General features: G+C 44.5%; 1 protein-coding gene across 3 annotated transcripts in view; it reads left to right on the top strand.

Annotated features, from left to right (window-relative positions):
• Positions 1 to 20,598, top strand: part of ATG16L1 (autophagy related 16 like 1) — a 47,359-nt gene that overhangs the window by 2,191 nt on the left and 24,570 nt on the right. For all 3 annotated transcript variants that reach the window (XM_073674488.1, XM_073674487.1, XM_073674486.1), the window contains exons 2-6: positions 9,604 to 9,694; positions 10,189 to 10,294; positions 12,327 to 12,400; positions 14,628 to 14,879; positions 15,642 to 15,707. In XM_073674488.1, coding sequence (XP_073530589.1) covers positions 9,604 to 9,694; positions 10,189 to 10,294; positions 12,327 to 12,400; positions 14,628 to 14,879; positions 15,642 to 15,707 — 589 coding nt within the window. The remainder of the gene's footprint in view (positions 1 to 9,603; positions 9,695 to 10,188; positions 10,295 to 12,326; positions 12,401 to 14,627; positions 14,880 to 15,641; positions 15,708 to 20,598) is intronic.

Raw genomic sequence — 20,598 nt, 5'->3', positions numbered from 1 at the left:
TGACACTGTCCATTTTACCATAAAAAATAATGAAAAACAGGAACTAAATTCCAAATGAGGTGATGTTATGAAAAAAACACAATTTCACCACTGTTTTTTGGGTGTTTTTACTGCGTTCATTATATGGTAAAAATGACCCGGAAACAAGGTTCTTGAGCTCAGTACGAAATCTACCAAACTTGTATAGTTTTTTTTTTTTTGTTCTGTAATATTGGGTTAAATTCTTTTTGGATATGTCACCACCACCACCACCACCATTTTTCTGTCAATGGACATGTGTTAGGGCTTGTTCTTTATTGTACCATGTTGGGGAAACCTACACATTTTGATCACCTTTCATTGTATTTCTTGGGGAAAGTGTAGTAACAAAAGAAATCAATTTTGGTAGTTCAATAGGTGTTCAGAGAATCCTGTAAGCTCTGCTTCCTTTGGTAATGAATATAAAAATTAGCATATTGGGTCAATTAAATGAAAAGGCAGATATATATATATATATATATATATATATATATATATATATATATATATATATATATATATATATATATATATATATATATATATATATATCTCTATATCTATATCTATATATATCTATATCTATATCTCAGGGGAGCATCGGGAACAAGATAAGAGCAACAACTGGTTACCTCTCTCCTTCGGGGTTCGCTCATCTCTACTGGTGGCAGGTTTTCTTCAAAAGTAGTAGACAACCCACCTCCCGCTCTGGCAGCGCTCACTTCACGATTCTACCATTCACTCATTAGATATTACAGATCCTCTTTCTTTGGTTTTATATATTTACAGATAGGACTTTTATGGACGTGGTGATACCAAACATGTTGTTTTGTGTTTTTTAAGGGGTTGAACAAAGGTGATCAGGGTTAACTGCAGTCACTGCTGTTAAGAGGCAGATACTGCCTGTATAACACAGCCAGCACCTGCACTGCGTGTACCTGGCTCAATTCCGGAGCTCACAGCATGATTGATGTATGCGTCATGGAGTGGGAAGGAGTTAATGAGTTGACCCCTAGACTTATTTTTAATTTAAAAAGTTGGTCTTAACATGGGTGAAAAAAATGCTGAAAGAAGTGACATGCTCTATTTTCCAAAAAAACATGCAAGGCACAAAATCCTGAACAAAAAAACTGATGTGTGAACCGAGAATTCTGGTTTCTCATAAACTTTGCTGGTACTGCAAAAGGCAGCTGAAAATTTGCATAAGGCTGCGTGCCCACTATGCGTTTTTTCAAGCGTTTTTGCCGCGAAATTTCCGCAGCGAAAGCGCTTAAAAAGCGCTTGGTAATACGTGCCCCATGGTCCCCAATGATAAATTTCCCCTGCGGATTATCATTGCGGAAAAATACCCAGCTTGACCATTAATTTTGCCTAATTGCCGCCATTGACTTGCATTGAATTGCTTAATATTCGCATCACTACATTTGCACATGCGGATATTATGCGATTCAATGTGCAGATGGTACCTGGGTCTGGAGAAGAGGAGACTCTGCTCCAGACCCAGGTACCATATTACCTGTAAAAAAAAAAAAAAGAATTTAAAATAAAAAATAAAGATTATATTTACCTTCGGTGTTTTCTCCACTGCGTCTGGTCTGTTGTATGGGTCGCGGTGGTGTGAAAGGACCTGTCATGACGTCATTGAGTCGTGTGACAGTTCACGCGACCGCTGACGTCGGGGGTGGCGTGACCTGACACATGACTAAATGATTTCATGGCAGGTCCTTTCACACCACCGCGAGCCGTACAACAGACTGGACGTAGCGGAGAAAACATCAGGGGCCATCGGAAGGTAAGTATAATCTTTATTTTTTACCATTCTTATTCTTTTTTTTAACTATTAACTTGGTCACACTATATAAATCCATGCAACCGGCATAGATTTATAGTGTAACCAAGCTGTCAAGCACTTTTCCAAGTGATGCTAAAATCGCTTGGAAAAGCGCTTGATAACCCGCATGCAGAAATGCATGCAAAAACGCTTCACATCCGCTTGTCCCTGGCAGGAAAAACGCATGTAAAATCCGCATGCTTTTTTCCTGCCAGGGAGAAGCGGAAAAAATATGCAGCATTTCTGCATCGTGGGCTCTTAGCCTAAAAAACTGCATCAAAAAACGCTGAAAAAAACATGATGTGTGAACATAGCCTAATTTATTCCACTGTAGCGTCTGAGTCTTAGGATCATAGGCGATGATGTGGCCCAAAGACCTTTTGATTTTCAGCTTATAAGATAGATCGGGAGGAGAGAGAAATATGAGGATTGCAGACTGCTGACAGTCGCTATTAACTTAGGCTATGTTCACACGCAGAGTTTTTGCAACATTTTTTATTTTGTTCTGCAGCCAAAACCTGCTTTCTTTGCAGTAAAAGCATGGCTTTCAAACTTCAGGTTTTGCTGCATGACATGTGTGATTTGTCTACAGCACATTTAATAAAGTTGGCTTTATTCACCAAAAACACACAAAAAACCGTATTTGCTGTGTTTTTGCTCTTTCTCATTGCTTTGTATGGATCAAAAATGTTGAAAGAATTGACGTGCTGCAGATTGGAACAACGCTGCAGTTCTCAAATTCAGTCAGAAAAAAAAGAAAATCAAGTGTGTGCATGAGGTTTTGGAAATCTTATGGCTTTTGCTGCTTTTTTACAGAAAAAAAACGCCATAAAAAGTACTGTGGTTCTCCTGATGAAGTTGGTTCAACTTCGAAACGTGTTTAGATTAAATTGCATATTTTAATCACCTTACTACGTCCTCTGGACTTCTGTATCTAGCCCAGCGACGCAGACTACCACTCCTATTCTTCTAGTTCAACAGGACTGGATGGCACGGAGAACAGTAGGAGACGGCAGCTGGTAACTATTTTACTGAGGGCAGGGAACATGCATTAGTGGAAAGAAAAAAAAAACCTGCTGGAGTGGTGCTTTGAGCTCCATTTACGCAATCTTTGATGTTTGGTGACCTCTGAGACTTGGTTGTGGCCCAAAGTCATGGCCTATATTGAAAAGGCCGGAGATGCGGTGAACGACAGTGGAAAGAAGAGGGCCAGACGGTGGACAGCTTGGCAGCCGGAGAGGTGAACAATGTTTTTTTTTTGTTTGTTTTGCCCTGTTACAACTTGCATACAAATTAGGTTCTGTAGGTTTGCTTGTAACCCGGGGACTGCCTGTAATGTAAAATCCAACATTGAACAATAAAGTGTATTAGTGTAAAAAATAAATACCATATAAAACCACAGAGACCCTAGGAGAAGTAGGCGGACTATGTCCCCAGGCGTTTCACCACGTCACATGGCTTCCTCAGGAGGTCCAAATAGTTCATTGTCCTGCCTGTTCACCGTTGTGGTAGAGTTGCTCGCTCTGCTCCACTCGGAGGTAGATACAGGACACTGTCTCTTTAAATGACTTGGTGGTTTATTGTAGGAAGCAGCATAAACCACGGTCAAGTGCATAACATAAATGTAGCCTTTCTGGCATAGCAGGAAACAAAAATGGAAAAAGGTATAGATCAGTCCTTACATCGGCCGAGGCCCTGCCACTTAGGATTAATAAGAGCACATGGTCCAGTCTTAGCACAAACACAGGCTCCTCTCTCTCAAGAGCTAGCTTCCACACACTGAACACCACCTGAGTGAAAAGGTTGGCTATTAAAAGCCCAGACCCCACCCTGGGGTGGAGATATGGTGGATGGCTTCTGCCCGCTCTACAGCCATCCACCTATAACACATGCCTTTTGTAAATGGCTGTTTAACCCTCTCTGCACCTACTATGCAGTAGAAACTTCCATATTTCACATCACTGAAGCTAACAACCTCAGTGAAACATATCTCCCCTCCAGTATTCTGCCTGTGACTTTGTCACACCGTTCACAAAATAGAAAACATTAGAAAAAATATCAATGGGAAGCCAAAGATATCTGTAACCACAATGCTGAACTCCACACGCTATCTTTACAGCTGCAGGAGGGGGATGGCGATCATTGTTAGCATCCTCCCCGCATCTCCAGGACGGTCCCCTGATGAACCTCTAGATTGTAAGGGGACGAGATGTGATAAGTTATTTCTTTACTGAGGGATTATTATGCCTCCATTACCTGGTGATTGATTTCTTCATGATTATTATGCATTAGATGTTGTATGGATGCTGTTATTTGCACATACTTGCACTTTTTTTGCACGTAATTTATATTCCTTTGTTTGTGGCAGTGTCTTATTAGGGTAATGATATATAGGGTATTGTATTATTAGGGTAATGATATATAGGCAGCTGATGCCCCAGCGGGGAGCGCCATATTGTTTTATATTAGGGTGCTAACCTCCGTTGTTCGGCAGGGTCAGGTAGGGCAAGCCTTTTTGCTTTGTTTGCCATCTGCTGCCTTATCTATCCAACCAAGGACAAGTTGTATGTTCGTTATGTTCGCACAATTATGGTTTCCTTTCTGGTTTATACAGCCGATGCCTCATTTCCTGTAGAGAAGTGTTTTTTTTTCCCACAAACCCGTTGTATGGTGCCAGAAGAGCTGCTGGTGGCAGAGGGAAGGTTCTTTGTGTTCATATAATATGAGGGTTATTTCCTTCTAAAGAAGTTTGTCTTTTTTCTGCGCCTTTTTGTGGTTACTTCTTGTTTGAAAATGGCTGTCTGAAAATATTCGGTTTTAGTTCCTGCAAATTCTGTAACAGGTGGAGTAGGATGATGGAGAGAAATTATGTATGTGAGCTGAATCTTTAAGACTTTGATTTATTAAAGGAGTTGTCCCATCGTCAAAGTGCACTTTAATCAGTATATCTTGGAATAATAATAACTTCCACAATTAGATGTGTTTTTAAAAAGAAAAAAATGTCCCTGTGCGGAGATAATCTTATAAATGTGCTCCTGCTTTGTACTGTGTAATGGCTGTGTCTGGCCGTGCAGAAACATAGTCTGATTGTACCACATCTCCTGGGCAGGGGAGGAAGCAAAAGAGTGGATGCAGACAGGTCAGCATAGGATCACTGCTGCTACTTTCTCCAGTAAAACTTTTCCCTACCTGTTTTATCACAGGAGCGAGTGTTTCTGCTACGTCTCCAGCTCTCTGAGCTCATCATAAATCATTTCAGTTGCTTCGTAACCTCAACGGCCGCTGGAGCTTTGTCATTGACAAGGTTTATGATGAGCTCACAGTACTGGTGATACAGCAGAAACACTCCTGTGATCAAACAGAGTAAAATGTTTTTTCTTAGTAAGTAGCAGCTGTGAGTGCCTGGTGTTTAGTCTGTATACTCACTTATCATAAGTGACTTTTGCTTCCTCCCCAAGCCAGGAGCTGTGGTATGTGGTAATCATAAACTGGAGTCGCTCTGCAGCTCCTGTGATAAAACAGGTCAGACATAGCCATTACACAGCACATAACAGGGGCACACATAGAAGATTATTTCAGCACAGGAATGTTTTTTTTTTGTTTGTTTTTTTTTTTAACATTTCTGCAGCAGTAATGTCCTGTGTGGACGTTCTTTACATGGCGACAACTTGGCTGTCTGAGTGCATGTAAGGGCTCCAGCATTTGAGCGAGCCTGGAAAGCTGAACTTCATGAAGGGCTCATCTATATATATAATTGTCTTATCCCGTCTGTCTGTCTGTCCAGGAAATCCCGCGTCGCTCATTGGTCCGGCCGCTGTCTGTCCAGGAAATCCCACGTCGCTCATTGGTCCGGCCGCGGCCAATCAGCGACGCGGGATTTCAGAAAAAAGATGGCGGCAGTTAGCGGCTCATCTGCCGGACGGAGGTTAGCGGCGATGCAGCCGGGAGAAGAGCGGCGCTAGCAGCAGAACTACCCCGACCGGCGGCGCCGCTGACCTCCATGCGGCTAACGTCGGGAGATCAGCGGCTTGGCCCGCTGATCTCCCGACGGCAAGTGTGAACGGAGGACCGGGGAGCGGCGCCGCCGGTCGGGATGCTTCTGTTGCGAGCAGCCGCTCATCTCCCAGCTGCTCGTAGCGGAAGTACCCGCACAAGCAACGATGCTGATTGGTCGCGTCCGGTGGCTGCAACCAATCAGCGATTTGGGCTCCAAATTTAAACTCGCTCTCCAGTACTCACTAACACGGTTCGCTGATTGGTCGCGGCCGCGACCAATCAGCGATTTTGGCACCAGATTTAAACACCCCTCTGCTGATTGGTCGCCGGCCGCAACCAATCAGCATTATTGGCGCCAAATTTAAACACCGTTTTGCTGAGTGGTCGCGGTCGCGACTAATCAGCGATTTTAGCGCCAAATTTAAACAAGCTCTCCGGTCCTCACTAACACAGTTCGCTGATTGGTCGCGGCCGCCACCCGCGACCAATCACCGATATTGCTGCCAAATTTAAACACAGTTTTGCTGATTGGTCGCGGGTGCCGGCCGCGACCAATCGGCTATTTTGGCGCCAAATTTAAACAACGTTCTGCTGATTGCGCCCGGTCGGCCGCATACATATTCTAGAATACCCGATGCATTAGAATCTAGCCACCATCTAGTGTATAATAATTAGTAACATCTTAACTGTAGGTTTTTTATCACTATCCTCCCTATGAAAGCAAACATATTTTACTTACCAATATAGGTAAATATATGGGCTGCCCTGCTCCAACATCCAGTCCTCCATGGCAGCTAGACCAGGATAATCTTCACTTCTGTGTCCCGGCATCCTTGGCCCAGCATCTCCAGACCTCATGTGACTCCATGACATGCATTGCGTCATAACGTTCTGGGGTCTAGGAATCGCTAAAGGCACACAGGAGGCTGGATTGAGGATGCAGGCTGCAAAAGTGAAGGCTTCATGGTCCAGCTGCCACGGACTGCATATTCAGACCACTTGCCAATTGAAGGCGCCACCTTTCCAGTGCTCAGCACAGGTTCTGCAGTACACTATGGACGCAGCGGTGGTATTGACTTGTGCAGTATGCTGAGTCCAGTGATTGGTTGTGGTAGTCATGTAAGTGATGGGTAGGACAAAATTACTTTTTAGTGTTACATGTTTTTCGCATATGTAAAATCCCAGTGAACTTTATGTAAAGCCTGATTCAGTATGTCGATTGCCTATGATATTGATGATTTAATTGAATAGGACCTAAGCTGCAGTTCTCTGAAATGGCTACTAACCATGTATGGAACCATGATATTCTCCTTACACTGCTTACATCCAGCCGAATCTGCTTACTGATCGCTGCCAGGTGTCAGGCCGCCACCGCTCTGAAGACAGCGGCTCGCTGCCAGGTGTCAGGCCGCCTCCGCTCTGAAGACAGCGGCTCGCTGCCAGGTGTCGGGCCGCCACCACTCTGAAGACAGCGGCTCGCTGCCAGGTGTTGGGCTGCCACCTCTCTGAAGACAGCGGCTCGCTGCCAGGTTTCAGGCCGCCGCCGCTCTGAAGACAGCGGCTCGCTGCCAGGTGTCAGGCCGCCGCCGCTCTGAAGACAGCGGCTCGCTGCCAGGTGTCAGGCCGCCGACGCTCTGAAGACAGCGGCTCGCTGCCAGGTGTCAGGCCGCCGACGCTCTGAAGACAGCGGCTCGCTGCCAGGTGTCAGGCCGCCGCCGCTCTGAAGACAGCGGCTCGCTGCCAGGTGTCAGGCTGCCACCGCTCTGAAGACAGCTGATCACTGATATTGATAACCCATTCTTTTGTTAAATTAGTGGAAACCCACTTTAATGTCTATATACATTGTGTAGCCCTCCTGCCTCTGGAGAGAATTGCATGCATAGACCTGTGCGCGTCTGTAGATAATTTAAGTCCACTTACACTGCATTGTTATCGTGAAGTGTTCTTAGGAACGCTCATTTTCCGATTTTCCTGCAGTCCGACAAACAAGCAAAGCTCTTGATTGTAAAGAGAAATTATAATAGATTATTACTCTCTGCAGCACATTGTCCTGCGTAAACAGGATCTGTGCTGCCGAGCACAATAGCAGCCTATACACGCTGAATGATCGAATACTGGTCTGCTTAAAGGGGTACTCCAATGAAAATAAGTGATCACTACCCAGGCTAGTTGGTAACTTGGAGTTGCTATGATTCGCAAAACACCTTTATCCCTGTAATCACCATTAGGGCTCGCTCACATGGCCTTAGATTTTCTCATGCAAGAGAATTGGGCCGATTAGCTAATGACACTCAGAGTAAACGCTGTTTGATCCGATTGTCATCTTGTCATGCGAGAATCGTATCAAAGGTGAGGAGAATATGGAGAATTTAAGTTCTCCATTTTCTGAGTCCGCGGATGTCTGACTGTACTGGGATGACATCCAAGTGCAGTCCGATGTTTCATATGTACCTATAGACTTCTATGGGTTCACATGGTCTGATTATCTGATACACTTGTAGCTTGCTGTAATGTTTTTCATGCTGATCCGGCATGAGAAAGACATCGCAGATCTGCTCTGCCCCATAGAATAACACTGGGTCGAGTGCTATCTGATAAAACTTCGGATAGCACTCGGCCGTGTTATACGCCAGTGTGAGCGAGCCCTTAGACTGGAGTGGGAGTGCACATATCCCTCCACTGCTAAAGTCATTTTTTATGAGGTGGCCATTCGGGGCTGTGGAGTTGGAGTCAGTCAGTGTATGAAATGGACCGACTCCTAAAATATATAATAAATTGGGTACAGTAGTACAATATCAGGATGTGCTGTAAATGTTTTCATAAGAATTTGGGAAAGCTATGAAATGTCCTGTTCATGATCTAAGGATCTCGGCTGTTAGTTGAGATGAATCTGTGCTGCACTTTATGTACATGCTCAGTAGTGACCAGTGCTGTAGTCGGAGGTTTGGATTACTGACTGTACAGCCCTGCTGCCAAGCACTGACCGCAGCTTTTTTTTCCAGCAGCCCCATTGAGAATTAATGGAGTGGTTGTCACACGTGCGCACTGCTGGGTTAAAAGTGGCCAATTCTGCCTATCGGTGCAGGTCCCCAGCAGTCACTCACATCCAAACTGTAAATTATCACTTAATCTCAGGCAATATCTGGCTGGATATTCTTTTTTAATGTCTGGTATAAGTGGTCACACACATGCAGTAGCTCAGTCCCACCGCCAAGATCCTCTTCTACGTGGTTGTCAAAATAATTCCTCCTATGGTGCCGACTGGTAAGGATTGTCTCACTAGAAGCTAGGAGGCACCAAAAAAAGCTTGTAGCAGTAATATGGAGGCACAGGATTATTGTCTTAAATGATTCCTGCTGAAAACTTGTTTCCATTTACTTAGGATATAATATATTAATCTGACAATCCCAGAGAACCCTGGACAGTGGTGGAAGGTGCCATCAGCCTGTTGACCCTCTGCCTAGTCCAGCTTGGTCCTACCACCCCCCTGTGAGGAGCAGACACCAGTGCGTAGGGGGCTGCCGTCTGTGGAGAAGATCACAGATTAGCCTTATCTTATGACAAGCAAAATTATTCAGTTTCATATGTAAAAAATATTATTTCCAGAGCGACGTGAGAGTTATAATGATGTCCCGCTGTGGATGCTATTGACGTCTCCTGACAGTGAGGTCAAGGGCAGCGAGCTGCCATTTCTGCTGCATGTCCCCCAGGCGCAGAGGATTCCTCTTCTGTTAATTGCTTTTGTTTTCTCTCTACAGATAACAGGTTGCTTGAAAAGTCTGACCTTCAATCTGTGCTGGCTGAAAAGCTGCAGGCGGAGAAGTATGAGCAGAGCCGCCATGACATCAGGTACAACCAGGGACAAGTGTCACAATATGCTGTGCTGTAATACTGGTATTGGTGCTGAAGAGTTCTGGTTACTACACACGTCTGCTCCGTCCAGTTGAAATTTCTCTTGTTGTCACAAAGTGAAGACTTTCTTTTAATCTTTCTCATCACTTACTAAGTAAACTATTTATATAAGCTGCCATGTGATGACATAAAATGCGGTGTGCATGGCTGTGCATAACGCCTCTATGCTTTGCCATAATGAAAAGTATTGAATTGGAGCGAACTTGAAGGGGTATTCCCTCCTTAGCATCATGAAGATGGAGGGGCTGCAGATGTGCGCCCCCTCTGATGTGCAGGAATCTGCAGCCGTCCCCCTTACTTGCTGTTGAGGTTGACTCTCCTGTGAAATAGAAAAGTTGAAGAGGGTTGCAGCACTGCGACCTCTTCATTATTGCAGTCGTGGGGTCATCTACCTTACATAAAATGTACATGATCTCTTGTCTGTATTTTAGCCCAGGCCCAGATGGGATGCGACATGAGGCTGTACTACAGGACATGGCTCAGATGAGAATAAAGCACCAGGAGGAGCTGACTGATCTTCATAAAAAGCGAGGAGAGGTAATTACTATGATGAAGATGAGGAGAACTTGTGTTCTGAGTCCCCATGTGAACAGAGCAGTGGTTCGGCACGTGTACTGCCACTCTGTGCATATTCATGGTGTAGGAGTTTGTCCACCACTGCACTCGGTTGACTCTAGCAGACCCATAGACTTTAAATGGAGCAATATTGGGCATGTTTGACCACTGCTCAATTCAGATTAGGCAGGGGGCAGGACCCCAATTCAGGAATCTTTGGGTCCAGTGTTGAGACTTCTAGGTAACCTCAATTTATCAACTATCCCAGATAAGTTGTGATTGTGGGGCAAGCCCTTTAAAGGGAATCTGTCACCCCCTGGGAGATATCAGACCTCTACTATGGGCGTACAGATTATAATCTATACTTACCTGTATGGCCATAGTAGAGGTTTGATTGCAGAGAAACCGGTTTTTATCAACCCTTCTTGTTACCACAGGCTTGGCGTCCGGAGGACGCCAAGAAATCCCCACCTAACTGTTTATTATTCCCTGAAATCCCCACCTTTATGCTTAATTATCATATTCCCCCCTCCCCTGCACGTCACAGGGCCCTGTGACATGCACTGTGCTCCCTGACTTCCCGGGCATGCTCAAAGTGCCACTCACATTAAGCGCTCTTTGCTTCATCCCGGCCCCGTCTCTGTGCACTGCACCGTAGGAATCTATTGCGCAGGCGCCGGGGAGTCAGTCACTCATTTCCCGGCGCCTGCGCAATAGAAACCTGCGGCGCAGTGCACAGAGACGGGGCCGGGATGAAACAAAGCATGCTCTGTGAGCGGCGCTTTGCACATGCCCAGGAGGTCAGGGAGCAAAGTTCACGTCACAGGACCTGTCATAGGGCCCTGTGACATGCAGGGGAGGGGGGATATGATAATTAAGCAGAGAGGCGGGGATTTCGGGAAATAATAAACAGTCGGGGATTTCTTGGCCTCCAGGGGACGCCAAGCCTGTGGAAAACTAGAGTGGATGAAAACACTTTTCTCTGCAATCAGACCTCTACTACGGGCCACACAGGTGTATATATAGATTTACTTTTCTATAACCTGTATGCCCATAGTAGAGGTCTGATAACTCCCAGGGGGGTGACACATTCCCTTTATAGGAAACAACCCAAGGTCCCCAAACTGCCACCAATGCACGCTAGAGAGTCTGAGACTTATTAGTGTTTCCCAAAACTGTTGCTTTAAGCAACAGTAATCTGTTAGCTAGGACTAGTCCAGTGGGGGGTGCCTTTCCTGAGACTAGTTCTGCATGGGGTACTGTAACCACTGCCTCCTGTGTGTGATTGATATCCTCCCCACTGGCTGACCAAGCAGGACCCAGCATCACTATGCCTCCCTGGGTATGTGCAGTGCACCGGTGAAGCCAGGAGTAGACTTCACTGTGCATGCTCATTGAAAGAAAGTGATGCCGTGTCCGCCGGGTCAGGCAGTGGGGCGGATGTCAATCACACGTAGGAGGGCGATATTGCAGTATCCCTAGGACTAGCCTTGGTGAATGAACCCCTCACTACACTTACCCTAGCTAGTATATCACTGTCGCTCACTAGATGCTAGTTATTTGGGCACACATTCTGAATAAGTCTTGGACCCCAAGGATATTTTAGGGATGCAGGAATAAAGCGCATTGGCTGCAGTTTGGGAGACCTGACTCCCTTTAACTTATTTATTCAGATTAATGGCTAGCATCTGGTAAATGTTGTGCATTTTGTAAAACGCATTCTTTGGTACCATCATTAAAAGTATTTGCTGTGTTAGCCTGCAGTCGGCGTTTTTGCCGTGGCTTGTGCTGCAAAGAAAAGGCATTTCATCACTGTTCTGGTCCCATGTTGGCCTTGAGATACACAATGTATAAATAATAATCTGTTATCAGAACGTCAATTCCATAACTGCAGGGTGGGCTTGTTTGGCTGTAATAGTTCTGTGTAGTTGCAGGGAGAATGAGTTTTCCTAGCTGTCATTTTCGATCCATTTTCCACATGCTGTCAGTAAATGTCCATGTCCCTCCCTCTCAGCTCGCCCAGACCGTGATCGAACTAAACAATCAGATGCAGCAGAAGGACAGAGAAATCCAGGCCAACAAGGAAACGTGAGTAAAAGCCTTCTGCTCCTCGTCCTTGTTTTTTGCATATTCCTCTTGTTTTTTTCTCTGGCCTTTTTCCTTTATTTTTACAATTCATATGTCCCATAGCATCCCCAGAGTCCCCTGTCTGTAGCCTTATACCAGTTCTCAGCAACACTGCATGCGAAAAGGAAAAACCTACAATACTTTAGATTCCAGTTGCCAGGAAAACGTGAACGCCATAGAGACGGGCAGTATGAGTTATGTGGTAGCCCTCCTACCACTTATAATTAGGGGTATGGTAGCATTAAGACACCAAAAGTGTACTCCACTTTAACCCCTTAATGACCGGAGAGTTTTCTGTTTTTGCATTTTCATTTTTTGCCCCCTTTCTTTCCAGAGCCAGAACTTTTTTATTTTTTGTTCAATGTGGCCATGTGAGGGCTTATTTTTTGCGGGACGAGTAGTACTTTTAAACGCCATCACTGGTTTTACCATATTATGTACTGGAAAACGGGAAAAAAATTCCAAATGCGGTGAAATTGCAAAAAAAAATGCAATTCTACAGTTTTTGTTTTTACCACGTTCACTGAATGCTAAAACTGACCTGCCATTATTATTCTCCAGGTCATTATGAGTTCGTAGACACCAAACATGTATAGGTTCTTTTTTATTTAAGTGGTGAAATTTTTTTTCCAAAATAAAAAAATAAATAAAAAATAGTTAAATTTTTCGGGATCTGGGGCCGGGTGATGGCTTATTTTTTGCTCGCCGGGCTGACGTTTTTATTGATATCATTTTGGGGTAGAGCCGATGTTTTGATCGCCCTTTATTGCAATGTTGCGGCGACCAAAAAAACTTAATTCTGGCATTTGGAATTTTTTTTCTCGTTACGCCGTTTACCGATCGGATTAATTCTTTTTTTTATATTGATAGATCAGGCGATTCTGAACACAGCGATACCAAATGTGTATGTGGGTTTATTTTTTATTTTATTTTGCATGGGGTACAAGGGGGGTGATTTTAAACTTTTTATATTTTTTAAATATTTTTAAAAACATTTTTTACACTTTTTCTAAATAGGAGACTAGAAGCAGCAGCTGTCCGATCGCCTCTGCTACATATGGGCGATGAGTAGATCAGAGATTGACAGCGGCATTTAACTGGTTAACAGCCGCAGGTGGATCGCGATTCCACCCGCGGCTGTTGCGGGCACGTCAGCTGTAAGAATCAGCCGACATGTGCCCGCTTCAGTGCGGGCTCAGCGCTGGAGCCCCCACTGAACCGGCCTTTCCGACGTGGTGCGTACTTTTAATGACCATGTCGGAAAGGGGTTAAAGTTAACTTTCCATGTCAAAAAAGCACTATTAATCTGCATATATGGGGTTAATCTACAGATTAATTACGTTTTAAAGCCATGCGGCTATCGCACTGAAAGCCCAGCTGCTGGGAGAAAATGAACTTTTAATCCTCTCAACAGTCGCCAGCTTTCAGTCATAGAGGCACGTCTGGTGGGGCTTCAGTTGCCATTCGGTACATAGTGAGTGGCGGCTGTAACGGTTCCCTGGCACTGACTGACAGCTGGTTCTATAGTGCATCAGTGCTAACCCGGCTGTCAGTCAGTGCCGGGGGCGTGGCTACTGAGGCCACGCCTCTATGACTGGAGGCTGCCAGGAGGAAGAAAGTTAATTTCCTCCCAGCAGCAGGGATTTCAGTGTGACGGCTGCACAGCTTTAGAACATTATTAATCTGCACATTAATAGCTGTTTGAGATATGACAGGTTCCCTTTAGTCTTTGCGATGGGCATCAATTTACCAGACTTCAAGTATTAGAAAATGCATGTTATTTATTAATAAAATAATGTGGGAAAAACCGAATAGAACATATTTTCCATGGGAAAAGTTTTCCAAAAGTTGGGTAGTAGTAACAAGGACACAGAATCTTTCATTCCACAGAGCGGCACCGCCAAATAAAGCCAGAGGGTATGCAATCAATGAACTAGTTATTGCTAATAATTGTATCTGTCATGGTGAGTGCTACTATGTTTTCTTTTTTATGCACCATATGCCACGCTTTTTCATGGTTCTTAGGTGGCGATCACATTTGCCACTGCAAAGTGTGAACGCAGCCTTAAGTTTAATTCTTTGGTAGAGAAGGCAGCAAAAAATAGTGATGGATTCCCTTTGTGTGAATGAGAGTAGTCTTTCTTTGGGTAAAGTAATCTTATTAATGTTGGTATCCTCTGTCTTACAGGATAGAGGAATATCAGCGCACAATTGGTGAACTCCAGACAGAGTGTCAGGATTTACGGAATAAACTGCAGGATCTGGAGCGCATCAACCAAACCCTGAAGGACGAGTACGACGCTCTGCAGATCACCTTTAACGCCCTGGAAGAGAAGTTGCGGAAAACTACAGAGGATAACCAAGAGCTGGTGACTCGCTGGATGGCGGAGAAAGCCCAGGAAGCCAATCGGCTCAATGCTGAAAATGAGAAGGACTCCAAGTAAGATGCACTCGATTTCATCCGCATATTATCTGCTTATGACATGAATACTGGAGCATTTATCACTTCTTAGCCCTACACACTACCTTTTACTCTTTGCCTTGCTAACACACTAATGCATGTTGTTTCCCATATGGTTATCTGACTATACATGTATTAGGGTGATGCCTTTCTTTTAGTTTTATTAAGTATTTTTCTATCCGTGCTGGTGGAAACGCTTTCATACATCTTATGTCTTTAGCTCTTTACCTTAAACACCTAAACCAAGACATGAAATATGTCGGTAAATAAACAATTAATTTGTCTCCAGTGCCTCACACGGGGTTCTCCATGTTTCTGCAGTGAAAAATTCTGTGATCTTTTAGCAAAAAATAAAGTTTTATTTATTTTAGGTTTCCCATTTTTGGCTGGTAAATGACTAGCATAGCGGGATATTTCCTTGTCATAATGTGATGGCTTGTCTCTAGGATTTGCTATCAAATTCTGATTGATGAAAATAAAAGCTACAACCCTGATTCAGCACTATTTTCTCTGCACAGTGGGCTGCTGGGAGCGCAGCTCTGCAGGGAAATATGGTAAAAGACCCTTCCCAAGCACAAAGTATTGTAACAACATGCCATCACCATAAGGTGATCATATCCTATTAACATTCTTTACATGTTTTATGTAGGATGCCTGGTAGGAATTTATTTTTTTACATTACTGACTTGTCCTTTTATGATAATTTAGTGATCTATACTGATACTATTTAAACTTTTTCAGGAGGAGGCAGGCCCGACTACAGAAGGAGTTGGCTGAAGCAGCCAAGGAGCCTGTGTCAGTGGAGCAGTGAGTGTGATTACTTTTCCTACCTATGTTACTGTACCAAGAAACAATAAGTTTACCTTTTGGCAACATCTGCCGTACATCTATAGCCCACTCAGTACTGCGCAGGTGCTGGCTGTGTTCTACATCTGGCACCTGAGTAACTGTTCTGATCGGAGCTAGCTCCCATCGCAACAATTTAAATGGAACCTGTCATGAGGATATTACACCTCTAGCTTATGGCATTGTGTGTAAAGTCCCTTTAATGCTTATTAAATCCTTACCTTCTTTGTAGTATTTCTTTTGGAAATTTTAGAGAAATCCAAAGTTGACGTTCTAGTCGCCAGTGCAGCGCGGCCGGCAGTGCACTTACAGCTGTCCTGCTCCTCTCACTTTTTTCTGCCTTCCTGTAGTCTTTGACAGGTCACTCTTTTTTTTTTTTTTTTTTTTTTTTAGTGACCTTCTTTCCTTGCTCGAGATTTTGTGCAGAAGGCCATCATTGCCCGGGGCTGTCCCATCAGGAGGAAAAGTGCATGTGCAGTAAGCTCCTGATGACGTTACGAGAGCCGGATTATTGATGTGCATGCACTGCCCCCTCTGAGGAGACCACCACAAGCAATAACTCTGCCTATGTAAAATCTCAGACAGGTGAGGCAGGTCACTGAGACAAGAGTGACTTGGAAATGGAGAGACACAGTAGATCCGTAAGTGCAGGCCCTCGTCACAGGACTTGTGACTAAAACTTAAATGCTGGATTTCTCTGAAATTTCTAAACAAAATCCTACAGGCTAGGTAAGTATTTAATAAGCATTAAAGGGCCCTTACACACACACACACACACACACACACACACACACACACACACACACACACACACACCACTACTGAAATGCTGCAATGTTTCAGAGTCAAACGTACCTTGTGAAAATTATATAGCCAGAGCCTGATTCATGCTGCCTGTGGATCGGGCAACCTGTATCAGCTGTCAGGTTCCCTTTAAGATGACATCCACCAGTCATCATATCTGTTCTCTTTGATTACGGAGTCTGTTCTTATATAAACCCACTTTGTGCTCACAGCTACTAATTCATATCAGGGAAGAAAGGCTTCATCAACAAAGCCAGAGGCGATTATGAGAGATCCTGCTGCTATTAACATTGCAAGCAAAGTGATTTCATGAAAACTTATGCCCACTGAGTGGGTAAAGACCCAGGTCAACTGTGCCCTTTTTTCTGTGCATTTTTTTCCTTCTAGGCTTATATGGGAGGCCTGAAGAAACACATGTAAAAAATGCCGATGTGTTATTAAGTGCCAGAGTTTTGGCACTAAAAAACACATTAAAAAACACCCACTGCTTTAAATCTGGACCAAAACACAAAAGTGAAACTTGCAAAAAAAAAGCATAATAGTCTGAGTGGATTGCTCTCGCATATTTTGATGTGACCACGTCTAGAAAGAAAAGCATCAGAAAAGAAAAGCAATCCATCTACAAAGGGATTGATCAGACATCTATAACATACTGTTCACTATGCCACCAGTTCCCCCTCAAAAACATACTTATATGACTAAGTGGGAGAGATATTTGGGGAGGGAGCTCCCACCTCCTATCTGGCAGGTTATATGGTCCAAGGCTGCTAAATCATCCACATGTGTAATACAAAAGGAAAATCAATACAAGATACTGATGCATTGGTATCATACCCCTGAGGTTTTGCATAATATATACCCTACCACGTCAGATAGATGTCTGGGGGCTGTGGGCTCATTGCCACATATAATCTGGGATTGCCAGACAATATCCTCGTTCTGGAACAGAGTACAGGTGTTGATTTCTCAGGTGTTAGATGTGGAGATCCCTCTGGATCCTGTGACTTATTTTCTAAATGTCCCCCCCCCCCCCCCCCCCGTCTCTATGAGAAAGGGCCCTGCCAGAATGCTCCTCCATATCTTAACTTCGGCAAAATGTTTAATAGCCTCATACTGGAAGAAAAGATCAGCTCCCTCCATGAAAAAACTCAGGATGAAGATTAAAGAAACGAGACGTATGGAGACTCTTATGGCCTGTATTAATAATCAACTTGAGTTGTTCAATCGCATCTGGACTCCATGGGATGACTATGTAATCAAGCTAACCAACTGATGATACGTGCCTTCTTTCTTTCTCTCTCTGTGTCTTTTCCCCTCCCTGACTTTTTCCCCATCTCCTCCCTGTACCCTACCCACCCTTAGATGATACATGGGATGTCTGACCTAATTATAGGAAGAATAGCAGTATTGAGCACTGCGCCACTAGAAGAAGCATCTAAAATGTTTTGCTTAATTTTGTTATAACTATTCATATGATAATGTTATTTATATAAGAAAAAGGAAAATCTTTCAAAATAAACAGTTTAACCCCTTTCCGACCTGGTCAGTAATAGTACGCACCAGGTTGGAAAGGCCGGTTCAGCGGGGGCTCCGGCGGTGAGCCCGCACTGAACCGAGCTCATGTCAGCTGATTATTACAGCTGACATGTGCCCGCAATAGCCGCGGATGGAATCGCGATCCACCCGCAGCTGTTAACATGTTAAATGCCGCTGTCAATCCCTGACAGCGGCATTTAACTCGCGCTTCCGGGAAGCGCATCCTAAGCCCCGCCCATCGGTGACCCCTGTCACGTGATCGCGGGTCACCAGTGGGTGGGCATGGCAACCCAGGGTCTGCAGCAGACGCCTGTGGTTGTCATGTCTCAATTGCTATGAGCACCACCTAGTGGTCAGCGCTCATAGCAAGTGAGCATTTCTCCTGCATACAAGTGATCTGCTCATCGCTTGTATGCAGTAGAAGCAATCGGACAACTGCTGCTTCTAGTCTCCTATGGAGACTATAGAAGCAAGCAGAAAGTGTAAAAAAAAAAAAAAAGTTTTTAAAAATATTAAAAAAATAAAAAAAATATAAAAGTTTAAATCACCCCCCTTTCGCCCCATTCAAAATAAAAAAAAAAATCTATATATATATATAAAAAAACACATACACATATTTGGTATCGCCGCTTTCAGAATCACCCGATCTATCAATATAAAAGAAGAATTAATCCGATAGGTAAACGGCGTAACGAGAAAAAAATTCTAAACGCCAGAATTACGGTTTTTGGTCGCTGCAACATTGCAATAAAATGCAATAACGGGCGATCAAAACATCGAATCTACCCCAAAATGGTATCAATAAAAACGTCAGCCTGGCACGCAAAAAATAAGCCCTCACCCGGCCCCAGATCCCGAAAATGGAGACGCTACGGGTCTCGGAAAATGGTGTCTTTTTTTTTTTTTTTAAAGCAAACTTTGGATCTTTTTTTTTTTCACCACTTAAATAAAAAAGAGCCTATACATGTTTGGTTACGAACTCATAATGACCTGGAGAATAATGATGGCAGGTCAGTTTTAGCAATCTGTGAACGTGGTAAAAAAAGGACCCAAAAAACAACTGTGGAATTGCATTTTTTTTGCAGTTTCACCGCATTTGGAATCTTTTTCACGTTTTCCAGCACACGATATGGTAAAACCAGTGATGGTGTTTAAAAGTAAAACTCGTCCCACAAAAAATAAGCCCTCACACGGCCATATTGAACGAAAATTAACCGGTTCAGGACCGCCCACTGTACATAAACGTCGGCGCTGCCTGGGCTCTGTGCAGCGCCGACGTTTAAAAACGGTGGGTGGTCCCGCAGCGCTCAGGACCCCCAGGGTCCTGCTAGCGCTGCGGTACCGGTTCAGAGCGATAGCTCTGACATGTGGCATCATGGGGACCTGATTGGATCAGGTCCCCATGATGTTAACCTGTTCCTATCTTCTAGATGCCGCGATCCATAGCGATCGCGGCATTTAAAAGATAGGGACAGCCGGTGGTCGGCGATCGGGACCCCCCACATACCTGTCAGCGGCGGGGATCCCGGTGCTGTGACCTCTGACATCATCGAGACCTGATTGGCTGGTGTGACGCTGACATCATCGAGACCTGAGCCAATCAGAGAGATCACCAGGGAAGTTTATTTTAGCAACAAACTTTCCCGGGCGATCTGCCTGATAAATGCAGTTTCTCCTCCGATCTCAGTGAGAGAGCAGAGGAGAAACAGTGTGACAAGAGCTGTCAGCCTTGCCACTGTGAAAGTAAAAAAAAAAAAAAAAAAAAAAAAAAGAAAGTAAGAGTTAGGGTTAGTGAGTCTGTCAGATCAGTCAGTCCTGTCAGATCAGTCCTGTCAGATCAGTCCTGTCAGATCAGTCCTGTCAGATCAGTCCAGTCAGTCCTGTCAGATCTGTCAGTCCTGTCAGATCTGTCAGATCTGTCAGTCCTGTCAGATCTGTCAGTCAGTCAGTCCAGTCAGATCTGTCAGTCAGTCAGTCCTGTCAGATCAGTCAGTCAGTCCTGTCAGATCAGTCAGTCAGTCCTGTCAGATCAGTCAGTCAGTCCTGTCAGATCAGTCAGTCAGTCCTGTCAGATCAGTCAGTCAGTCCTGTCAGATCAGTCAGTCAGTCCTGTCAGATCAGTCAGTCAGTCCTGTCAGATCAGTCAGTCAGTCCTGTCAGATCAGTCAGTCAGTCCTGTCAGATCAGTCAGTCAGTCCTGTCAGATCAGTCAGTCAGTCCTGTCAGATCAGTCAGTCAGTCCTGTCAGATCAGTCAGTCAGTCAGTCCTGTCAGATCAGTCAGTCAGTCCTGTCAGATCAGTCAGTCAGTCCTGTCAGATCAGTCAGTCAGTCCTGTCAGATCAGTCAGTCAGTCCTGTCAGATCAGTCAGTCAGTCCTGTCAGATCAGTCAGTCAGTCCTGTCAGATCAGTCAGTCAGTCCTGTCAGATCAGTCAGTCAGTCAGTCCTGTCAGATCAGTCAGTCAGTCAGTCCTGTCAGATCAGTCAGTCAGTCAGTCCTGTCAGATCAGT

The sequence above is a fragment of the Phyllobates terribilis genome, unplaced genomic scaffold (genome assembly GCF_046119375.1).
Source record: "Phyllobates terribilis strain yellow unplaced genomic scaffold, ASM4611937v1 Scaffold_3__8_contigs__length_932513732, whole genome shotgun sequence".
NCBI classification, from domain to species: domain Eukaryota; kingdom Metazoa; phylum Chordata; class Amphibia; order Anura; family Dendrobatidae; genus Phyllobates; species Phyllobates terribilis.
The sequence above is the reverse complement of the archived record's forward strand: the minus strand, read 5'-3'. Positions and strand labels throughout refer to the sequence as shown.